This window comes from Scyliorhinus canicula, chromosome 1 (assembly GCF_902713615.1).
Source record: "Scyliorhinus canicula chromosome 1, sScyCan1.1, whole genome shotgun sequence".
Lineage (NCBI taxonomy): Eukaryota > Metazoa > Chordata > Chondrichthyes > Carcharhiniformes > Scyliorhinidae > Scyliorhinus > Scyliorhinus canicula.
The window spans coordinates 299,662,723-299,683,879 of record NC_052146.1 but is presented as its reverse complement, the minus strand read 5'-3'; the positions used below and the strand labels follow the sequence as shown (position 1 = coordinate 299,683,879).

The 21,157-nt window shown below is 52.6% G+C and overlaps 1 protein-coding gene across 1 annotated transcript in view; it reads right to left on the bottom strand.

The window, feature by feature from the left end:
• The window catches only part of arfgef3 (ARFGEF family member 3), a 178,175-nt gene that overhangs the window by 99,340 nt on the left and 57,678 nt on the right, over nt 1-21,157 (bottom strand). The window contains 4 exon segments of the mRNA XM_038816316.1: nt 1,398-1,466; nt 2,994-3,032; nt 3,035-3,072; nt 3,075-3,126. Of these exon segments, the coding sequence (XP_038672244.1) occupies nt 1,398-1,466; nt 2,994-3,032; nt 3,035-3,072; nt 3,075-3,126 (198 nt within the window).

The following is a 21,157-nucleotide window of genomic DNA, read 5'->3' as shown; positions in this document are numbered from 1 at the left end:
TTGTGAATCTTTGGAATTCTCGCCCCCAGGGGGTTGTGGATGGTCCATTGTTAAATATATTTCAGGCTGGGATAGACAGATTTTTGGGCTCTTGGGAATGATGTGATATGGGGAGTGGGCAGGAAAATGGAGTTGATGCGGCAGATCAGCCATGATGATATTGAATGGTGGAGCAGACCAGATGGGCCGCATGGTCTATTCCAGCACAGCAACCTCCAAAACGATAATGAACAGGAAAGCTGGTTGTTTTTGTGGTGTTTATTGAGGGTTTAGAATTGACCAGGTCGCTATGGTGAACTCCACTGCTCTGCTTTGCCATAAGCCCATAAGACACAGGAGCAGAATTAGGCCACTCGGCCCATCGAGTCATAGTGCTATGGGATCTTTTACATCCAGCAGGAGCAGGCAGATTGAATTCACTGGCCCATCCAAAAATGGCACCTCTGGCAGTCCAGCACTCCTCCATTTCGTGCTGGAGTGTCAGCCAGGATTTCACTGCTCATGTCTCTGCAGTTGGAGTTGACTGTGAGATTTCAGCAGGAAGTCAGCACTACCGCTGACACCAAAGCTTCACTTGATGATGGGGACTGGAAGAAAAAGTTTATATATTGAATAGGTTCCTCTCTCGACTTCCAAACTTCCCGAAATGTTTCCAGACAACCCACAACACGCGCACAGCTCAGGCACACCGACTCACAGGCTCACGCTCACACTTACACACATATGCACACACCACTCAGACATGCACACACACAAATACACACACTCACACATACACACCCACACTCACTCACACTCATACACTTACCCACACTCGCACACGTTCACACACACAAATGCACACTCGCACACATGAATAACCACACACACACACATGTATACACGCACACACATGTATAACCATACACACAAACACCTATAACCACACACTCACACACACACCTGCACACACGTATAACCACACTCACACACTGAAACACGTATAACTACACCCGCATATGTTGTGCACCCCACACTTACATGCACACTCACACATGTATAATGTAACACACTCACCCACACTCGCCTGCACACTCACATATAACCACACTCACACACCGTATAACTACACTCACACACATATAACCACTCACACACATATAACCACACACACGCGTATAACCACACACACGCGTATAACCACACACACGCGTATAACCACACACACGCGTATAACCACACACACGCGTATAACACACACACGCGTATAACCACACACACGTGTATAACCACACACATTCACCCATACTCACATGCACACGCACGCACACACACACACACACACACAATCACACACACAGAAACAGATCTTGTTGAAGCCACATCAGGCAGACATGGTATGAATACATGAGCGTTACCTCAGCAATCTTCAGCACAGCGCTGCCATTTATTTCAAACGTCGATGAATATGTGATACAAAGTAGCACCTTTCAAAGAAGCAGATAGAGAAGAAAATTAACGCAGGAAGAGGATAAACCTCAAACAGGTTCTCAAATCTCCACAAAATCGCAGAAGCGCGGTTTTGTTGGGAATTCTACCGTCATCCCATCGATGTTTGCCTTCAAGGGAGCAGCTGTGACAAACGAGGAGAGGGTCAGGGTTGGGGCCGTGTGGCCTAACTGTGGTCTGGTTACTCTATACCTTGACCATCAGGTAAAGGGAATTCTCCTGCCCTCTCCTGAATCACACAACAGCTCAAATCAGTGATTCTGGGGCAATTATCCTGGGAATTTGGCCCAGATTCTCTCTCTAGGCCCAGTTGGATGTTGTCAGATGAAAACACATTATACCTCCCACCTGGGACTTTCTAAAGACCCCAAAAGAAAATGTTATCTTTACATATCACCATTAACATCCCCAAAGTGCTTTTCAGCCAATGCAAGTCCCGCTCTAGGGAAACACGGCAGTCAAATTCATGCTCAGCAAAATCCCTCAATCAGCAGTGTGATAGTGACTAGATAATCCAATTAGTGATGTCGGCTGAGGGATAGATGTTGTCCAGGACTTCCAGCGTCGCCGTCTTTGGGGCGGCTACACCGATCTTTTACTTTTACCTGAGGTGACTCACGGGGCCTGGGTTGAGCATCTCATCCCAACAGACGGCATCTGGACCATGCAGCGTTCCCCCAGTACCGCACCGCCTGGAGTGGGACTTGAACCCACAACCTTATGCCTCATGAGGCAATACCCGATGAGCAACTGAAGAGAGTCGATGGAGATGTCGGCCATTTTGGGCCTTGGCCTTCCCCAGCCAAAAGCCTCCGGTTCTGCAAGCTGCTCATGTTGAACCTCTGCACGTTAGTCTGGGTGCACCCCACTGGCCCGGTTCACGCCACCTCTGGCAGCTGAAACACCCTTTCCTGGGATTTTATGAGGAGGGGGTGGAGGTCTCTGGAGCATTAGATGTGGGTGGTCAGGAATCTTTCCCAGTCCAGCAGCAGAATATGGTGCGGGATTCTCCGATCCTGGGGCTAAGTGTTGACACTTTCTTCAGATTTCTAGCATCTGCAGTATTTTGCGTTTTATTCCTTTAACCGTGCGGTGCAGTGGCACAGTGTTTTGCACTGCTGCCCCCAGGCCAGGCACCCGGGTTCGATTCCAGCCATGTGCAATTTGCACGTTCTCCTCGTGTCTGCGTGGGGGGTTTGCTCTGGGGGCTCTGGTTTCCTCCCACAGTCAGAGAGTGTGCAGATTAGGTCATTGGCCATGCTAAAAGTTACCCCTTAGTCTCCAAAGATGCGTAGGTTGTGTGGGGTCACAGGGATAGGGTGGGGAAGTGGGCCTAGGTAGGGTACTCTTTCAAAGGGTCGGTGCAGACTCAATGGGTCGAATGGCCTCATTCTGTACTGTATGGATTCTATGCTAAAATAAGGAACAACTCCGTCACAACTAACACCTCTTTTAAGGGGCCGACCACCCTTATATAAGTTAGTATTTTGTAAATCTGGGACTACCTCATAGACTTCCACTTGCAGGTCCTCATTCCAGACAGGGGCGTAACTTTCATGGAGTCCAACATCTGATTCAGCAGTGTCTCTCCTCAAGCTCCTTCTCCACAGTCATCAGCCTCTCATCCACCAGCAGCTTCTAATGAAACACACACGAGAAGGTTAACCCCGGCATCAACAATACTGCCGCCTTCCACCTCTGTCACATCATCTATCTCCACACTGCCTCACCTCATCTGCTACTGAAGGCCTTTGTCACCTCTGGATTGGACTAACTCCAGCACTATCCTGGTCAACTTCCCAACTCCCAGCCTCCTGTCCAAACCTCTGCTGCCTGTTCCCTAATTCACCCGAAACCCCGAACACAGCTGTGCTCTCCGGCCTTACACTGGCTCTCGGTTTGAAGTCCCTCAATTAAAAAATTCTTATCCCTGTATTCAAAGCGCTCCACGGCTTTCCTCCCTATCACTGGTAACCTCCTTCAGGATGTGCCCACTCCTCCAGTTCAGTGCCCCTTTATCACCATTGGTGCCGGAGTATTGTTCCCGGTGAAAATGGCAGGCAACGGTTCCTGGTGAGAAATGCCAAAGTATTGTTCCCGGCGAAAAATGCCGGTGCACTGTCTCTGGCGAAAAATGCTGTGTACAGTTTCCAATGAAAAATGCCAGTGTACTGTTTCCGGTGAAAAATACCGGTGTACTGTTCCCAGTGATAAATACCGGTGTACTGTTGCCGGTGAAAAATGCCGGTATGCTGTTCCCTGTGAAAATGCCAGTAGACTGTTCCAGTCAAAAATGCTGTGTACTGTTCGCGGTGAAAAATGCCCGTGTATGTTCCCGGTGAAAAATGCTGGTGTACTGATCCCGGTGAAAAATGCCGGTGTATTGTTCCCGGTGAAAAATGGCCAGTGTACAGTTCTTGGTGAAAAATGCTGGTTTATTGTTCCCGGTGAAAAATGTTAGTGTATTGTTCCCGGTGAACAATACCGGTGTATTGTTCCCAGTGAACAATGCCGGTATATTGTTCCCGGTGAAAAATGCCGGTATATTGTTCCCGGTGAAAAATGCCGGTCTATTGTTCCAGTGAACAATGCCGGTATATTGTTCCCGGTGAAAAATGCTGGTGTATTGTTCCCAGTGAACAATGTCGGTATATTGTTCCCGGTGAAACATGGCGGTGTATTGTTCCCGTTGAACAGTGCCGGTATATTGTTCCCGGTGAAAAATGCTAGTGTATTGTTCCCAGTGAACCATGCCGGTATATTGTTCCCGGTGAAAAATGCCGGTGTATTGTTCCCGTTGAACAGTGCCGGTATATTGTTCCCGGTGAAAAATGCTGGTGTATTGTTCCCAGTGAACAATGCCGGTATATTGTTCCCGGTGAAAAATGCCGGTGTATTGTTCCCGGTGAACAGTGCCGGTATATTGTTCCCGGTGAAAAATGCCAGTGTATTGTTCCCAGTGAACAGTGCCGGTATATTGTTCCCGGTGAAAAATGCCGGTGTATTGTTCCCAGTGAACAATGCCGGTATATTGTTCCCGGTGAAAAATGCCGGTGTATTGTTCCCGGTGAACAGTGCCGGTATATTAGTTTCCCGGTGAAAAATGCCAGTGTATTGTTCCCAGTGAACAGTGCCGGTATATTTGTTCCCGGTGAAAAATGCCAGTGTATGTTCCCAGTGAACAAGGCCGGTATATTGTTCCCGGTGAAAAATGCCGGTGTATTGTTCCCAGTGAACAATGCCGGTATATGTTCCCGGTGAAAAATGCCGGTGTATTGTTCCCAGTGAACAATGCCGGTATATTGTTCCCGGTGAAAAATGCTAGTGTATTGTTCCCAGTGAACAGTGCCGGTATATTGTTCCCGGTGAAAAATGCCGGTGTATTGTTCCCGTTGAACAGTGCCGGTATATTGTCCCGGTGAAAATGCTGGTGTATTGTTCCCAGTGAACAATGCCGGTATATTGTTCCCGGTGAAAAATGCCGGTGTATTGTCACGGTGAACAGTGCCGTATATTGTTCCGGTTTGAAAATGCCAGTGTATTGTTCCCAGTGAACAGTGCCGGTATATTGTTCCCGGTGAAAAATGCCAGTGTATTGTTCCCAGTGAACAATGCCGGTATATTGGTTCCCGGTGAAAAATGCCGGTGTATTGTTCCCGTTGACATGCCGGTATATTGTTCCCGGTGAAAAATGCTGGTGTATTGTTCCCAGTGAACAATGCCGGTATATTGTTCCCGTGAAAATGCCGGTGTATTGTTCCCGGTGAACAGTGCGGTATATTGTTTCCCGTGAAAAATGCCAGTGTATTGTTCCAGGAACAGTGCCGGTATATGTTCCCGGTGAAAAAATGCCAGTGTATTGTTCCCAGTGAACAATGCCGGTATAGTTGTTCCCGGTGAAAAAATGCCGGTGTATTGTTCCCAGTGAACAATGCCGGTATATTGTTCCCGGTGAAAATGCCGGTGTATTGTTCCCAGTGAACAATGGCGGTATATTGTTCCCGGTGAAAAATGCCGGAGTATTGTTCCCGGTGAAAAATACCAGTGTATTGTTTCCGGGGGAAATGCCTGGTGTATTGGTCCCAGTGAAAATACCAGTGTATTATTTCCGGGGAAAATGCCGGTGTACAGTTACGGTGAAAAATGTCGTATATGTTTCCGGGGGGAAAGCGGTGTACAGTTCTCGGTGAAAAATGTCGGTGTATTGTTCCCGGTGAAAAATGCCAGTGTACTGTTTCCGGTGAAAATGCCGGTGTTCAGTTCCCGGTGAAAAATTGCTGGTGTGCTGTTTCCCGGTGAAAAATGCCGGTGTTCTGTTCCCCGTGAAAAATGCCGGTGTTCTGTTTCTGGTGAAAATGGCGCTGTATTGTTCCCGGTGAAAAATGCCGGTGTTCTGTTTCTGGTGAAAAATGCCGGTGTTCTGTTCCCCATGAAAAATGCCGGGTGTTCTGTTTCTGGTGAAAAATGCCGGTGTTCTGTTCCCCGTGAAAAATGCCGGTGTTCTGTTCCCGGTGAAAAATGCCGGTGTTCTGTTTCCGGTGAAAAATGTCGGTCATTGTTCCCGGTGAAAAATGTCGGTGTACTGTTCCGGTGAAAAATGCCGGTGTTCTGTTCCCGGTGAAAATGCCGGTGTTCTGTTTCTGGTGAAAAATGCCGGTGTTCTGTTCCCCGGTGAAAAATGCCGGTGTTCTGTTCCCGGTGAAAATGCCGGTGTTTCTGTTTCCGGTTGAAAAATGTCGGTCATTGTTCCCGGTGAAAAATGTCGGTGTACTGTTCCCGGTGAAAAATGCCGGTGTTCTGTTTCCGGTGAAAAATGTCGGTCATTGTTCCCGGTGAAAAATGCCGGTGTTCTGTTCCCGGTGATAAAATGCCGGTGTTCTGTTTCCGGTGAAAAATGCTGGTGTACTGTTCCCGGTGAAAAATGCCGGTGTTCTGTTTCCGGTGAAAAATGCTGGTGGTACTGTTCCCGGTGAAAAATGCCGGTGTTCTGTTTCCCGGTGGATAATGCTGGTGTACTGTTCCCGGTGGAAAAATGCCGGTGTTCTGTTCCCGGTGAAAAATGCCGGTGTTCTGTTCCCGGTGGATAATGCTGGTGTACTGTTCCCGGTGAAAAATGCTGGTGTACTGTTCCCGGTGAAAATGCCGGTGCACTGTTCCCGGGGAAAAAAGGCATGTGTACTATTCCCGGTCAAAAATGCCGGTGTACTGTTCCCGGTGAAAAATGCCGGTGCAACTGTTCCCGGTGAAAAATGCTGGTGTACTGTTCCCGGTGAAAAATGCCGGTGCACTGTTCCCGGGGAAAAAGGGCATGTGTACTATTCCCGGTCAAAAATGCTGGTGTACTGTTCCCGGTGACTGTTCCCGGTGAAAAATGCTGGTGTACTGTTCCTCGTAGGAGTGGTTCCCGGGAACTGTTACAATTATGATGGAACCAAATTACAAATTGCCTCAGTCATCAGGGTAGCTTGTATTTCCAATTTCTCTTCCCATTTTGATTGTAATTAATCTAATCCCACAACCACAATCCCCGTTCTTCCAACCACATCCCCCCCTCTTCCCGCCCCACTCCCCCCCCCCCCCCCCCCACCCCTCCCCACCCCATCACCAACCGCTTGTTAACTGCCAGCACAGTGTGTGACTTTGTCACTTTGCCAATATGCCTTAAACTCTGTACTTTGGTGTGTGTTTGTTGAGATTTTACATTTTGACAAACATCACAACAAGAACACAAGAGTGATAGAGCGCAGCAAAAAAAAAAAAGAGGGTCATCAGACTTGAGTACAGAGGGGGAAGGCGAACAGCTGGGTCAATACAATCATTAGACATAACTTGCTGCCTCTAAAAACCCCACTGGGGAAGGAGGGAGAAACAGGATAAAACCATGGAAACATGGTAAATGGTGCAAACATTCCCACATGGCGATTGCTCACAATTACCACCAGAGGTCAGGATAATTTTTTCTTGCCATGTATGGACTCGCACCAATATACATCATCCTCAACTCCAGCTGTGCCAGAGACACCAATAGCACACCACAGCCCCCTCCCCTCGGACTCCAGACCCATCTGGAAAGGAAACATACAACGAAAGTACGCGAGAACCCCAATTTTTTTTAAAAATTTATTTTTGGGATGTGGGTGTGGTTGGCTGGGTCAGCATTTCATGCCCAGCCCTTGAACTGAGTGGCTTGCTGGGCCATTTCAGTGGGGGGTAGTTAAGAGTAAACCACATTGCTGTGTGGGTGTGGAGTCACATGTAGGCCAGACCGGGTAAGGACGGCAGATTTCCCAACCCGAAGGATCTTAGTGAACCAGATGCATTTTTATGACAATCGACAAATTTCATTGGTCATCAATGAATTTAAATTTTGCCACCTGCCATGGTGGGATTTGAACCTGGGTCTCCATTATCCTGGCTCCCTGGATTACTTGTCCAGTGACAATAACACAACGCCACTGCCTCCCACTTCTAAAAGGATGTTACATATAAATCACCCAACACAATGTTAACCCCAGTCTCTGGTCCAGTCCAGAACCAACATCAATTTCCACATTCACACAGAGGGCCATTCACACAGAGGGCCAGCAGCAACACATTCACACAGAGGGCCATTCACACAGAGGGCCAGCAGCCACACATTGACACGGAGGGCCAGCAACACATTCACACAGAGGGCCATTCACACAGAGGGCCAGCAGCAACACATTCACACAGAGGGCCAGCAACACATTCACACAGAGGGCCAGCAACACATTCACACAGAGGGCCAGCAACACATTCACACAGACGGCCAGCAGCAACACATTCACACAGAGGGCCAGCAGCAACACATTCACACAGAGGGCCAGCAACACATTCACACAGAGGGCCATTCACACAGAGGGCCATTCACACAGAGGGCCAGCAGCCACACATTCACACAGAGGGCCAGCAGCAACACATTCACACAGAGGGCCAGCAGCAACACATTCACACAGAGGGCCATTCACACAGAGGGCCAGCAGCAACACATTCACACAGAGGATCAGCAGCAACACATTCACACAGAGGGCCAGCAGCAACACATTCACACAGAGGGCCAGCAGCAACACATTCACACAGAGGGCCAGCAGCAACACATTCACACAGAGGGCCAGCAACACATTCACACAGAGGGCCATTCACACAGAGGACCAGCAGCAACACATTCACACAGAGGGCCAGCAACACATTCACACAGAGGGCCAGCAACACATTCACACAGAGGGCCATTCACACAGAGGGCCATTCACACAGAGGGCCAGCAGCCACACATTCACACAGAGGGCCAGCCACACATTCACACAGAGGGCCATTCACACAGAGGGCCAGCAGCCACACATTCACACAGAGGGCCAGCAGCAACACATTCACACAGAGGGCCAGCAGCAACACATTCACACAGAGGGCCATTCACACAGAGGGCCAGCAGCAACACATTCACACAGAGGGCCAGCAACACATTCACACAGAGGGCCATTCACACAGAGGGCCAGCAGCCACACATTCACACAGAGGGCCAGCAGCCACACATTCACACAGAGGGCCAGCAGCAACACATTCACACAGAGGGCCATTCACACAGAGGGCCAGCAGCAACACATTCACACAGAGGGCCAGCAACACATTCACACAGAGGGCCAGCAGCAACACATTCACACAGAGGGCCATTCACACAGAGGGCCATTCACACAGAGGGCCAGCAGCCACACATTCACACAGAGGGCCAGCCACACATTCACACAGAGGGCCATTCACACAGAGGGCCAGCAGCAACACATTCACACAGAGGGCCAGCAGCAACACATTCACACAGAGGGCAGCAACACATTCACACAGAGGGCCATTCACACAGAGGGCCAGCAGCAACACATTCACACAGAGGGCCATTCACACAGAGGGCCAGCAACACATTCACACAGAGGGCCATTCACACAGAGGGCCAGCAGCAACACATTCACACAGAGGGCCATTCACACAGAGGGCCAGCAACACATTCACACAGAGGACCAGCAGCAACATATTCACACAGAGGGCCATTCACACAGAGGGCCAGCAGCAACACATTCACACAGAGGGCCAGCAGCAACACATTCACACAGAGGGCCATTCACACAGAGGGCCAGCAGCAACACATTCACACAGAGGGCCAGCAGCAACACATTCACACAGAGGGCCAGCAGCAACACATCACACAGAGGGCCAGCAGCAACACATTCACACAGAGGGCCAGCAACACATTCACACAGAGGGCCAGCAGCCACACATTCACACAGAGGGCCAGCAGCAACACATTCACACAGAGGGCCATTCACACAGAGGGCCATTCACACAGAGGGCCATTCACACAGAGGGCCAGCAGCTACACATTCACACAGAGGGCCATTCACACAGAGGGCCAGCAACACATTCACACAGAGGGGCCATTCACACAGAGGGCCAGCAACACATCACACAGAGGGCCAGCAACCATTCACACAGAGGGCCAGCAACAACACATTCACACAGAGGGCCATTCACACAGAGGCCAGCAACACATTCACACAGAGGGCCATTCACACAGAGGCCAGCAGCAACACATTCACACAGAGGGCCATTCACACAGAGGGCCAGCAGCAACACATTCACCAGAGGGGCCATTCACACAGAGGCCAGCAACACATTCACACAGAGGGCCGCAGCAACACATTCACACAGAGGGCCAGCAACACATTCACACAGAGGGCCAGCAGCAACCATTCACACAGAGGGCCATTCACACAGAGGGCCAGCAACACATTCACACAGAGGGCCAGCAGCCACACATTCACACAGAGGGCCAGCAGCAACACATTCACACAGAGGACCAGCAGCAACACATTCACACAGAGGGCCAGCAGCCACATATTCACACAGAGGGCCAGCAGCAACACATTCACACAGAGGGCCAGCAGCAACACATTCACACAGAGGGCCAGCAACACATTCACACAGAGGGCCAGCAGCAACACATTCACACAGAGGGCCAGCAACACATTCACACAGAGGGCCAGCAGCAACACATTCACACAGAGGGCCAGCAGCAACACATTCACACAGAGGGCCAGCAGCAACACTTCACACAGAGGGCCAGCAGCCACACATTCACCAGAGGGCCAGCAACACATTCACACAGAGGGCCAGCAGCAACACATTCACAACAGAGGGCCAGCAGCAACACATTCACACAGAGGGCCAGCAACACATTCACACAGAGGGCCAGCAGCAACACATTCACACAGAGGGCCATTCACACAGAGGACCAGCAGCAACACATTCACACAGAGGGCCAGCAACACATTCACACAGAGGGCCATTCACACAGAGGGCCAGCAACACATTCACACAGAGGGCCAGCAGCAACACATTCACACAGAGGGCCATTCACACAGAGGGCCAGCAGCAACACATTCACACAGAGGGCCATTCACACAGAGGACCAGCAGCAACACATTCACACAGAGGGCCAGCAACACATTCACACAGAGGGCCAGCAACACATTCACACAGAGGGCCATTCACACAGAGGGCCATTCACACAGAGGGCCAGCAGCCACACATTCACACAGAGGGCCAGCCACACATTCACACAGAGGGCATTCACCAGAGGGCCAGCAGCAACACATTCACACAGAGGGCCAGCAGCAACACATTCACACAGAGGGCCATTCACACAGAGGGCCAGCAGCAACACATTCACACAGAGGGCCAGCAACACATTCACACAGAGGGCCAGCAGCCACACATTCACACAGAGGGCCAGCAGCAACACATTCACACAGAGGGCCATTCACACAGAGGGCCAGCAGCAACACATTCACACAGAGGGCCAGCAACACATTCACACAGAGGGCCAGCAGCCACACATTCACACAGAGGGCCAGCAACACATTCACACAGAGGGCCAGCAGCAACACATTCACACAGAGGGCCATTCACACAGAGGGCCATTCACACAGAGGGCCAGCAGCCACACATTCACACAGAGGGCCAGCCACACATTCACACAGAGGGCCATTCACACAGAGGGCCAGCAGCAACACATTCACACAGAGGGCCAGCAACACATTCACACAGAGGGCCATTCACACAGAGGGCCAGCAGCAACACATTCACACAGAGGGCCATTCACACAGAGGGCCAGCAACACATTCACACAGAGGGCCATTCACACAGAGGGCCAGCAGCAACACATTCACACAGAGGGCCATTCACACAGAGGGCCAGCAACACATTCACACAGAGGACCAGCAGCAACATATTCACACAGAGGGCCATTCACACAGAGGGCCAGCAGCAACACATTCACACAGAGGGCCAGCAGCAACACATTCACACAGAGGGCCATTCACACAGAGGGCCAGCAGCAACACATTCACACAGAGGGCCAGCAGCAACACATTCACACAGAGGGCCATTCACACAGAGGGCCAGCAGCAACACATTCACACAGAGGGCCAGCAACACATTCACACAGAGGGCCAGCAGCCACACATTCACACAGAGGGCCAGCAACACATTCACACAGAGGGCCAGCAGCAACACATTCACACAGAGGGCCAGCAGCAACACATTCACACAGAGGGCCATTCACACAGAGGGCCAGCAGCAACACATTCACACAGAGGGCCAGCAACACATTCACACAGAGGGCCAGCAGCAACACATTCACACAGAGGGCCAGCAGCAACACATTCACACAGAGGGCCAGCAACACATTCACACAGAGGGCCAGCAGCCACACATTCACACAGAGGGCCAGCAGCAACACATTCACACAGAGGGCCATTCACACAGAGGGCCATTCACACAGAGGGCCATTCACACAGAGGGCCAGCAGCTACACATTCACACAGAGGGCCATTCACACAGAGGGCCAGCAACACATTCACACAGAGGGCCAGCAACAACACATTCACACAGAGGGCCATTCACACAGAGGGCCAGCAACACATTCACACAGAGGACCAGCAACACATTCACACAGAGGGCCAGCAGCAACACATTCACACAGAGGGCCATTCACACAGAGGGCCAGCAACACATTCACACAGAGGGCCATTCACACAGAGGGCCAGCAACAACACATTCACACAGAGGACCAGCAACACATTCACACAGAGGGCCAGCAACAACACATTCACACAGAGGGCCATTCACACAGAGGGCCAGCAACACATTCACACAGAGGGCCAGCAACAACACATTCACACAGAGGGCCAGCAACACATTCACACAGAGGGCCAGCAACAACACATTCACACAGAGGGCCAGCAACACATTCACACAGAGGGCCAGCAACAACACATTCACACAGAGGGCCATTCACACAGAGGGCCAGCAACCACACATTCACACAGAGGACCAGCAACAACACATTCACACAGAGGACCAGCAACACATTCACACAGAGGGCCAGCAACAACACATTCACACAGAGGGCCATTCACACAGAGGGCCAGCAACCACACATTCACACAGAGGACCAGCAACAACACATTCACACAGAGGGCCAGCAGCAACACATTCACACAGAGGGCCAGCAACACATTCACACAGAGGGCCATTCACACAGAGGGCCATTCACACAGAGGGCCAGCAACAACACATTCACACAGAGGGCCAGCAGCAACACATTCACACAGAGGGCCATTCACACAGAGGGCCAGCAGCCACACATTCACACAGAGGGCCAGCAACACATTCACACAGAGGGCCAGCAGCAACACATTCACACAGAGGGCCAGCAGCCACACATTCACACAGAGGGCCATTCACACAGAGGGCCAGCAGCAACACATTCACACAGAGGGCCAGCAGCCACACATTCACACAGAGGGCCAGCAACACATTCACACAGAGGGCCATTCACACAGAGGGCCAGCAGCAACACATTCACACAGAGGGCCATTCACACAGAGGGCCAGCAGCAACACATTCACACAGAGGGCCATTCACACAGAGGGCCAGCAGCAACACATTCACACAGAGGGCCAGCAGCAACACATTCACACAGAGGGCCATTCACACAGAGGGCCAGCAGCAACACATTCACACAGAGGGCCAGCAACACATTCACACAGAGGGCCAGCAACAACACATTCACACAGAGGGCCAGCAGCTACACATTCACACAGAGGGCCATTCACACAGAGGGCCAGCAACACATTCACACAGAGGGCCAGCAACAACACATTCACACAGAGGGCCAGCAGCAACACATTCACACAGAGGGCCATTCACACAGAGGGCCAGCAGCAACACATTCACACAGAGGGCCAGCAACACATTCACACAGAGGGCCAGCAGCAACACATTCACACAGAGGGCCAGCAGCAACACATTCACACAGAGGGCCATTCACACAGAGGGCCAGCAGCAACACATTCACACAGAGGGCCAGCAGCCACACATTCACACAGGGGGCCAGCAGCAACACATTCACACAGAGGGCCATTCACACAGAGGGCCAGCAGCAACACATTCACACAGAGGGCCAGCAACACATTCACACAGAGGGCCAGCAGCTACACATTCACACAGAGGGCCATTCACACAGAGGGCCAGTAACACATTCACACAGAGGGCCAGCAGCCACACATTCACACAGAGGGCCAGCAACAACACATTCACACAGAGGGCCATTCACACAGAGGGCCAGCAGCAACACATTCACACAGAGGGCCAGCAACACATTCACACAGAGGGCCAGCAGCAACACATTCACACAGAGGGCCATTCACACAGAGGGCCATTCACACAGAGGGCCAGCAACACATTCACACAGAGGGCCAGCAACACATTCACACAGAGGGCCAGCAACAACACATTCACACAGAGGGCCAGCAGCAACACATTCACACAGAGGGCCATTCACACAGAGGGCCAGCAACACATTCACACAGAGGGCCAGCAGCAACACATTCACACAGAGGGCCAGCAACACATTCACACAGATGACCAGCAGCCACACATGTGGTGGTATGATTTGCATAGATGTCTGCCATTGGTGCAGAACACCGGCTTACCATTGGCCCTGGTCGGTCATGTGCCTCTCGACCGATTGGTTGAGACCAGTCATGTGACAGCTCTCCGATTGTTCGAGGGGCTGAGTTAACCACGCCTCCAGAGCGAGGTATAAATAACCAGACCGCCCGGCGGTCGTCCATTTACTGAAGTCGACCGCAGGGCTAACTTCTAGCTTATTTAAGCCTAACTTTTGTACAGCAACTCATCTCGCGTTCGATTGATGGTTCATCAATTTAATAAGCTAGAATTTTGAAGATGGAGCTCCGGATCAAGCCCGAATGCCTCCGCATCAACCCGCAAACTCAGAACACTTCAGAAATCTTTCAACATTGGCTGGCATGTCTCGAGGGATACCTGGCGTCTGCAAACAGCCCCCCCACCATGGCACAGAAGCTTCATATCCTCCACTCCAGCGTGGGCACGGCAGCCTACGCAATGATCAGGGAAGAAAAATATTACGATGCGGCCATGCTTAAACCGAATGGACAGTTTCTTAAACCAGTCAACAGAGTATTCGCCCGACATCTGCTGGCTACCAGACAACAGCTCCCCGGTGAGTCATTAGACCAATTTTACCAGGCCCTCGCTGTCCTGGGGAGGAATTGCTCCTGCCTCCAAGTTTCAGCCACGGAGCACATGGAACTTCTGATCAGAGATGCTTACGTGGCTGGGATGCAGTCTGCCGCTATCCGCCAGCGGCTGCTGGAGAAAGACGACCTCAGCCTAACTGAGGCACAGACTCTCTCCACCTCCCTGGAGGTCACTGATTTAAACGCCCGCGCCTATGTCCCCACCCTGGGCCTCCTGGCACGTTTCCCCACCGCCATCCGCCGCTCCCGACCTCCCTCAGGCCTGCGCCGCGAGACGCCCCGACAATTCCGCGGGGCCCCGCTGCTATTTCTGTAGGTTCGCGAAACACCCTCGCCCGCGCTGCCCGGCCCGCTCCGCCCTCTGTAAGAGCTGCGGGAAAAAGGGCCACTTCTCCTCCGTCTGCCAGGCCAAATCGGTCGCTGCTGTACCGCGTAGCGACCGGGGATCCCCCCTCCGGGCCCTTGCTGGCCCCTCCAGTACGCCGCGCCGATCTCTCCCCCCCCCGCCCCCGGGCCCCTGCGCCCGGCCTGCGCGCCTCCCCCTCTCCTCCGGGCCCTTCCGGGCCCCCCCAGCGCACCGCACAACTCTCTCCTTGCCGCCCCGAGCCCCTGCGCGCCTCTCTGCCCCCCGCTCTCAGCCGCTCCGGTCGGCCCGCCGGCACCACTAACTCCGCCCCCCTCAACCACGAGGGCCCCGCGGGCGCCGCCATCTTGGGGCGCCGATTCCACGTGCGGGTCCTGGGCGCCGGCATCTTGGGGCGCCGACTCCACGTGCGGGTACTGGCCACCACCTTCCTGGACCGGCACGCAAGGTTCTGCCAGCTACTACTCGGGCGGCGACGACTGCGACGATGGTTCTTCTCCATGGCTCGCGGCCATTCAACTCGACCAATCACGACCACGCACGCTCGCCAAAACAACAACGCTGATCCACCTCAACGGCCACGAGACGGGCTGCCTGCTGGACTCCGGGAGCATGGTATTGGGCAGACCCGTGGCCTTCTTCTCCAGAACCCTCCAGGCTTCCGAACTCCGCCACCCCTCTGTGGAAAAGGAAGCCCAGGCCATAGTCGAAGCTGTGCGTCATTGGAGGCACTATTTGGCCGGGAGGAGGTTTACCCTCCTCACAGACCAACGGTCAGTAGCCTTCATGTTTGATAATGCACAAAGGGGCAAGAACACTTCTACCGCCCCGAGCGCGCACATCTGATCAAAGCATCCCACCCCTTCGAACGTCTCAGCATTGACTTCAAGGGGCCCCTTCCCTCTAACAACCGCAACATTTACTTCCTGGCGGTAATCGACGAATACTCCCGTTTCGCCTTCGCCATTCCCTGCCTCGACATGACCACATCGACCGTCATTAAGGCCCTCCTCTCCATTTTCTCCCTGTTCGGCTACCCCGCGTACATACACAGCGGTCGGGGGTCCTCCTTTATGAGTGACGAGCTGCGTCAATTCCTGCTCAACAGGGGCATTGCCTCTAGCAGGACGACCAGCTATAACCCTCGGGGTAATGGGCAGGTCGTGCGGGAGAATGGTACCATCTGGAAGACCATACTACTGGCCCTCCAGACCAGAGATCTCCCTATTTCCCGATGGCAAGAGGTTATCCTCGATGCCCTACATTCTATCCGCTCCCTCCTCTGTACCCGCAACAAATCAGACACCTCATCAACGTCTTCTTGTTTTCCCCAGGAAGTCGTCCTCCGGACCTCCTCTCCCGACGTGGCTGGCCGCCTCCGGACCCATCTTGCTCCGGAAGCATGTGCAGGTGCACAAGTCCGACCCGTTGGTGGAACAAGTCCAGTTACTCCACGCTAACCTGCATTATGCGTACGTGGAGTACCCCGACGGTCGGCAGGACACGGTCTCCCTCCGGGACCTGGCACCCGCCGGCGTGCGGCCTTCCCCCCCCCTCCCCCACAGACCCCCCCCCCCCGGTTTTTTTCCCCCAGCGCCCCACCCTGGCCACCCCTTCCCCATCCATGGCGTCTCCACCGCCAGCTCGGGTGACGGAGACTGTTCAAGGACCATCGCTCCCCCGGACTCCAGGACGTCAGCGGAACCACCACCATCAGCTGAACCGACGTCACCTACTCCCATACGCTACAGGAAAGGATGTCCTGAAGCATGGTACATTGGCGAGACCATGCAGACGCTGCGCCAACGGATGAACGGACATCGCGCGACAATCACCAGGCAGGAATGTTCCCTTCCAGTCGGGGAACACTTCAGCAGTCAAGGGCATTCAGCCTCTGATCTTCGGGTAAGCGCCATCTACAAGGGTGGGGGGGGGGGGGGGGGGGGGGGGTAACTACTTGGTAACTACTTGTTCATTAAAGCCTTCAATTGGACTACAATCTCGCTTCAGTAGTGATTGATCGTGCATCAATGGTCGCCTGGATTGAACCATGTGCCTCTCTGCAGCCTCCGTGTTCTGCAGAGCAGGCCTGATTCTGTCCTAACTCTATGAAGCTGAGAAAGACCACCCCAGACCACCCCAGACCACCCCAGTATGTATTGGCACGAGAAGGTGGTGAATTTTTGTTTTTGTTCTTCCACAGGATGTGGGTGTCGCTGACGAGACCAAGATTATAAATTCCCCCGTTTCTGACTGTAAGGGTCAGATTTGTCTTCACCAATCTTTTTCTCTTCACATATGTACAGATGCTTTTACCATCAGATTTTATGTTCTCCACAAGCTTACTCTCATACTCTATTATCCGCTTCTTCATCAATCCCTTTTGTCCTCCTTTGCTGAATTCTAAACTGCTCCCAAGACTCAGGTCTGTTGTTTTGTCTGGCCTTTTTGAACACTTCTTCCTTGGATCTAATACTATCTCTAATTTCTCTTGTCAGCCATGCTTTGGCCACAGCCCTGTTTTAGTTTTGCACCAGACAAGAATGAACAATGGTTGGAGTTCATCCATGCTCTCTTTCAATGTTTGTCATTTCCTATCCACCATCATCTCTTTAACTAACGTTCCCCAATCCATCGTAGCCAACTCGCGCCTCGCACCATCATAGTTTTCTTTATTTAGATTCAGGACCCAGTCTCAGAATCAACGAAGTCACTCTCCACCTTGATGAAGAATTCCTACATATTATGGTCGCTCATCCCTAAGGGGCCTTGCACGTCTAGTCTTGGATGGCCGGTTCCCCAGTTGGCTCCTCAAGGTATTGCTCCAGAAAACCATCTCATACACACTCCAGAATTCCTCCTCTATGGTGCTGTTACTAATATGGGGCGAAATTCTCCGACCCCCAGCAGGGTCGGAGAATCGCCTGGGGCCGCCAAAAATCCCGGCCCCGCCGTGGCAGAGATTCTCCGCCACCCAGGAAGTGGCGGCGGCAGGAATCTCGCCACTCCGATCGGAGAGGCCCCTGCGGTGATTCTCCGGCCCGGATGGGCCGAAGTCCCGCCGCTGGGAGGCCTCTCCCGCCGCCGAGGTTTGAACCACCTCTGGAATGGCGGGATCAGTGGCGCGAGCGGGCCCCGGGGGGCGATCGAACCCCAGGGGGTGCCCCCACGGTGGCCTGGCCCGCGATCGGGGCCCCCCGCTCAGACTCCAGGCCAGTGCCCTGGGTGCACTATTTTCCTCCGCGGCCGCCACGGCCTCCGCCATGGCGGAAGCGGAAGAGAACCCCACATCGCGCATGCGCCGGCAGTGACGTCAGCAGCCAGCTGCCGCTGACGTCACTGCCGGCGCATGCGCCGACCGGCGAAAGCCTTTCGGCCAGCCCCGCTGCCGGGGGCGCCGGTTTTTTTGCGCCAGTCTTCTGGTGCCAACCGCTCCGGCGCGGGGCTGGCCCCCAAAGGTGGGGAGAATTCCCCACCCTTGGGGAGGCCTGACCCCTGAGTGGTTGGCGCCACTCCCCTACGCCGGGACCCTCCGTCACGCCGGGTAGGGGAGAATGCCGCCCATGATTTGCCGAATCTCTGTGCAGTTTAAAGTCATCCATAATTACAGATGTTCCTTTATTGCCTGTGTAATAACTGGACAAGGTAGATGTACGTGTTTTAAATGTTTAAAAGCTTTTACTCTAAAAGTATATAGCAAATAATAGCATGTGCACATAACCTGGCAGCAGGTTCTTCAACCAGCCTCATGGACAACTAACAACCCGCACATGCCCACGCTTACTGATGACGTCAATATACAGATTATTGTTCACACTAGAAACAGTATTCCTCTCTAATTTCCTATTTAATGTCATCCCCAACATCACCACGACTGTTTGGGGTCTATAAACAACTCCCACTAACATTTAATTCCCCTTGGTGTTTCTCAGCCCTACCCAGACAGATTCCACATGATCCAGAGCTAATAACCTTTCTCATTAATGCATTAATTATCTCTTTAACCAGCAATGCAACTCCGCCGCTTTTTCCTTTTCGCCTGCCCTTCCTAAGTAATAATAATAATTCACCTGAGGAAGGAGCAAGCGCTCCAAAAGCTAGTGATTCGAAGCAAACCTGTTCGACTTTAACCTGGTGTTGTCAGACTTCTTACTGTGCTCACCCCAGTCCAACACCACATTAATAATAATAATCTGCATGGATCCAGCTAAGAAGGTCGTGCAGTGCTGGTCCGAGCAGACAGAAGAGCTCTTACATGACTGCTTAGAGACAGTGGACTGGTCCATATTTAAGAACTCAGCGACCAACTTAAATGAGTATGCCACCGTCACAGACTTCATCAGCAAATGTGTGGACGACTGCGTGCCAAAGAAAGCAGTACGTACGTTCCCCAACCGGAAACCATGGCTCAATCGCGAGATTGACTCCCTACTGAAGGACAGATCTGAAGCGCTCAAGGCAGACGACCCTGACCTATACAAGAAATCCAGGTACGACCTCCGCAAAGCCATCCGAGATGCCAGAGAGAATATCAAACCAAGCTAGAGTCACAGACAGACTCTCGGCGGTTGTGACAAGGACTAAACAACATAACGGGCTACAAAGCAGAGCCAAGCAGTATCACTGGCAGCAGCGCACCCCTCCCCGATGAACTCAATGCAGTCTATGCTCGGTTCGAGCAGGTAACCAACAATCCGCTGTCGAGTGCCCCAGCAACCCATAATTCACCCATACCCACCATCACAGTTTCCGAAGTCAGATCGGCCTTCCTGAAAGTGAACCCTCGGAAGGCGACGGGCCCTGACGGGATCCCTGGTCGTGCACTCAGAGCCTGTGCGGACCAGCTGGCAGAGGTATTCACAGACATCTTTAACCTATCCCTACTCGACTCCGAGGTCCCCTCCTGCTTCAAGAAGACCACCATCATACCGGTACCAAAGAAGAACCAGGCAACGTGCCTCAATGACTACCGCCCGGTGACCCTGACGTCAGTTGTAATGAAGTGCTTCGAGAGGTTGATCATGAAGTGCATCACCTCCATACTCCCAGAACGCCTTGACCCACTTCAATTCGCATACAGTCGCAACCGGTCCACATCAGACACCATTTCCCTGGCCCTACACTCATCCCTAGAGCATCTCGAAAACAAGGATTCCTACATCAGACTCCTATTTATTGGCTACAGCTCCGCCTTCAACACCATAATCCCAGCCAAGCTCATATCAAAGCTCCAAAACCTAGGACTTGGCTCTCCACTCTGTAACTGGATACACGATTTTCTGACCAACAGACCACAATCAGTAAGAATGAACAACAACACCTCCTCCACAATAGTCCTCAATACCGGGGCCCCGCAAGGCTGCGTACTTAGCCCCCTACTCTACTCCATGTACACACAGGACTGCGTGGCAAAACTTGGTTCCAACTCCATCTACAAGTTTGCTGACGATACGACAATAGTGGGCCGGATCTCGAATAACGACGAGTCCGAATACAGGAGGGAGATAGAGAACCTAGTGGAATGGTGCAGCGACAACAATCTCTCCCTCAGTGTCAGCAAAACTAAAGAGCTGGTCATCGACTTCAGGAAGCAAAGTACTGTACACACCCCTGTCAGCATCAACGGGGCTGCGGTGGAGATGGTTAGCAG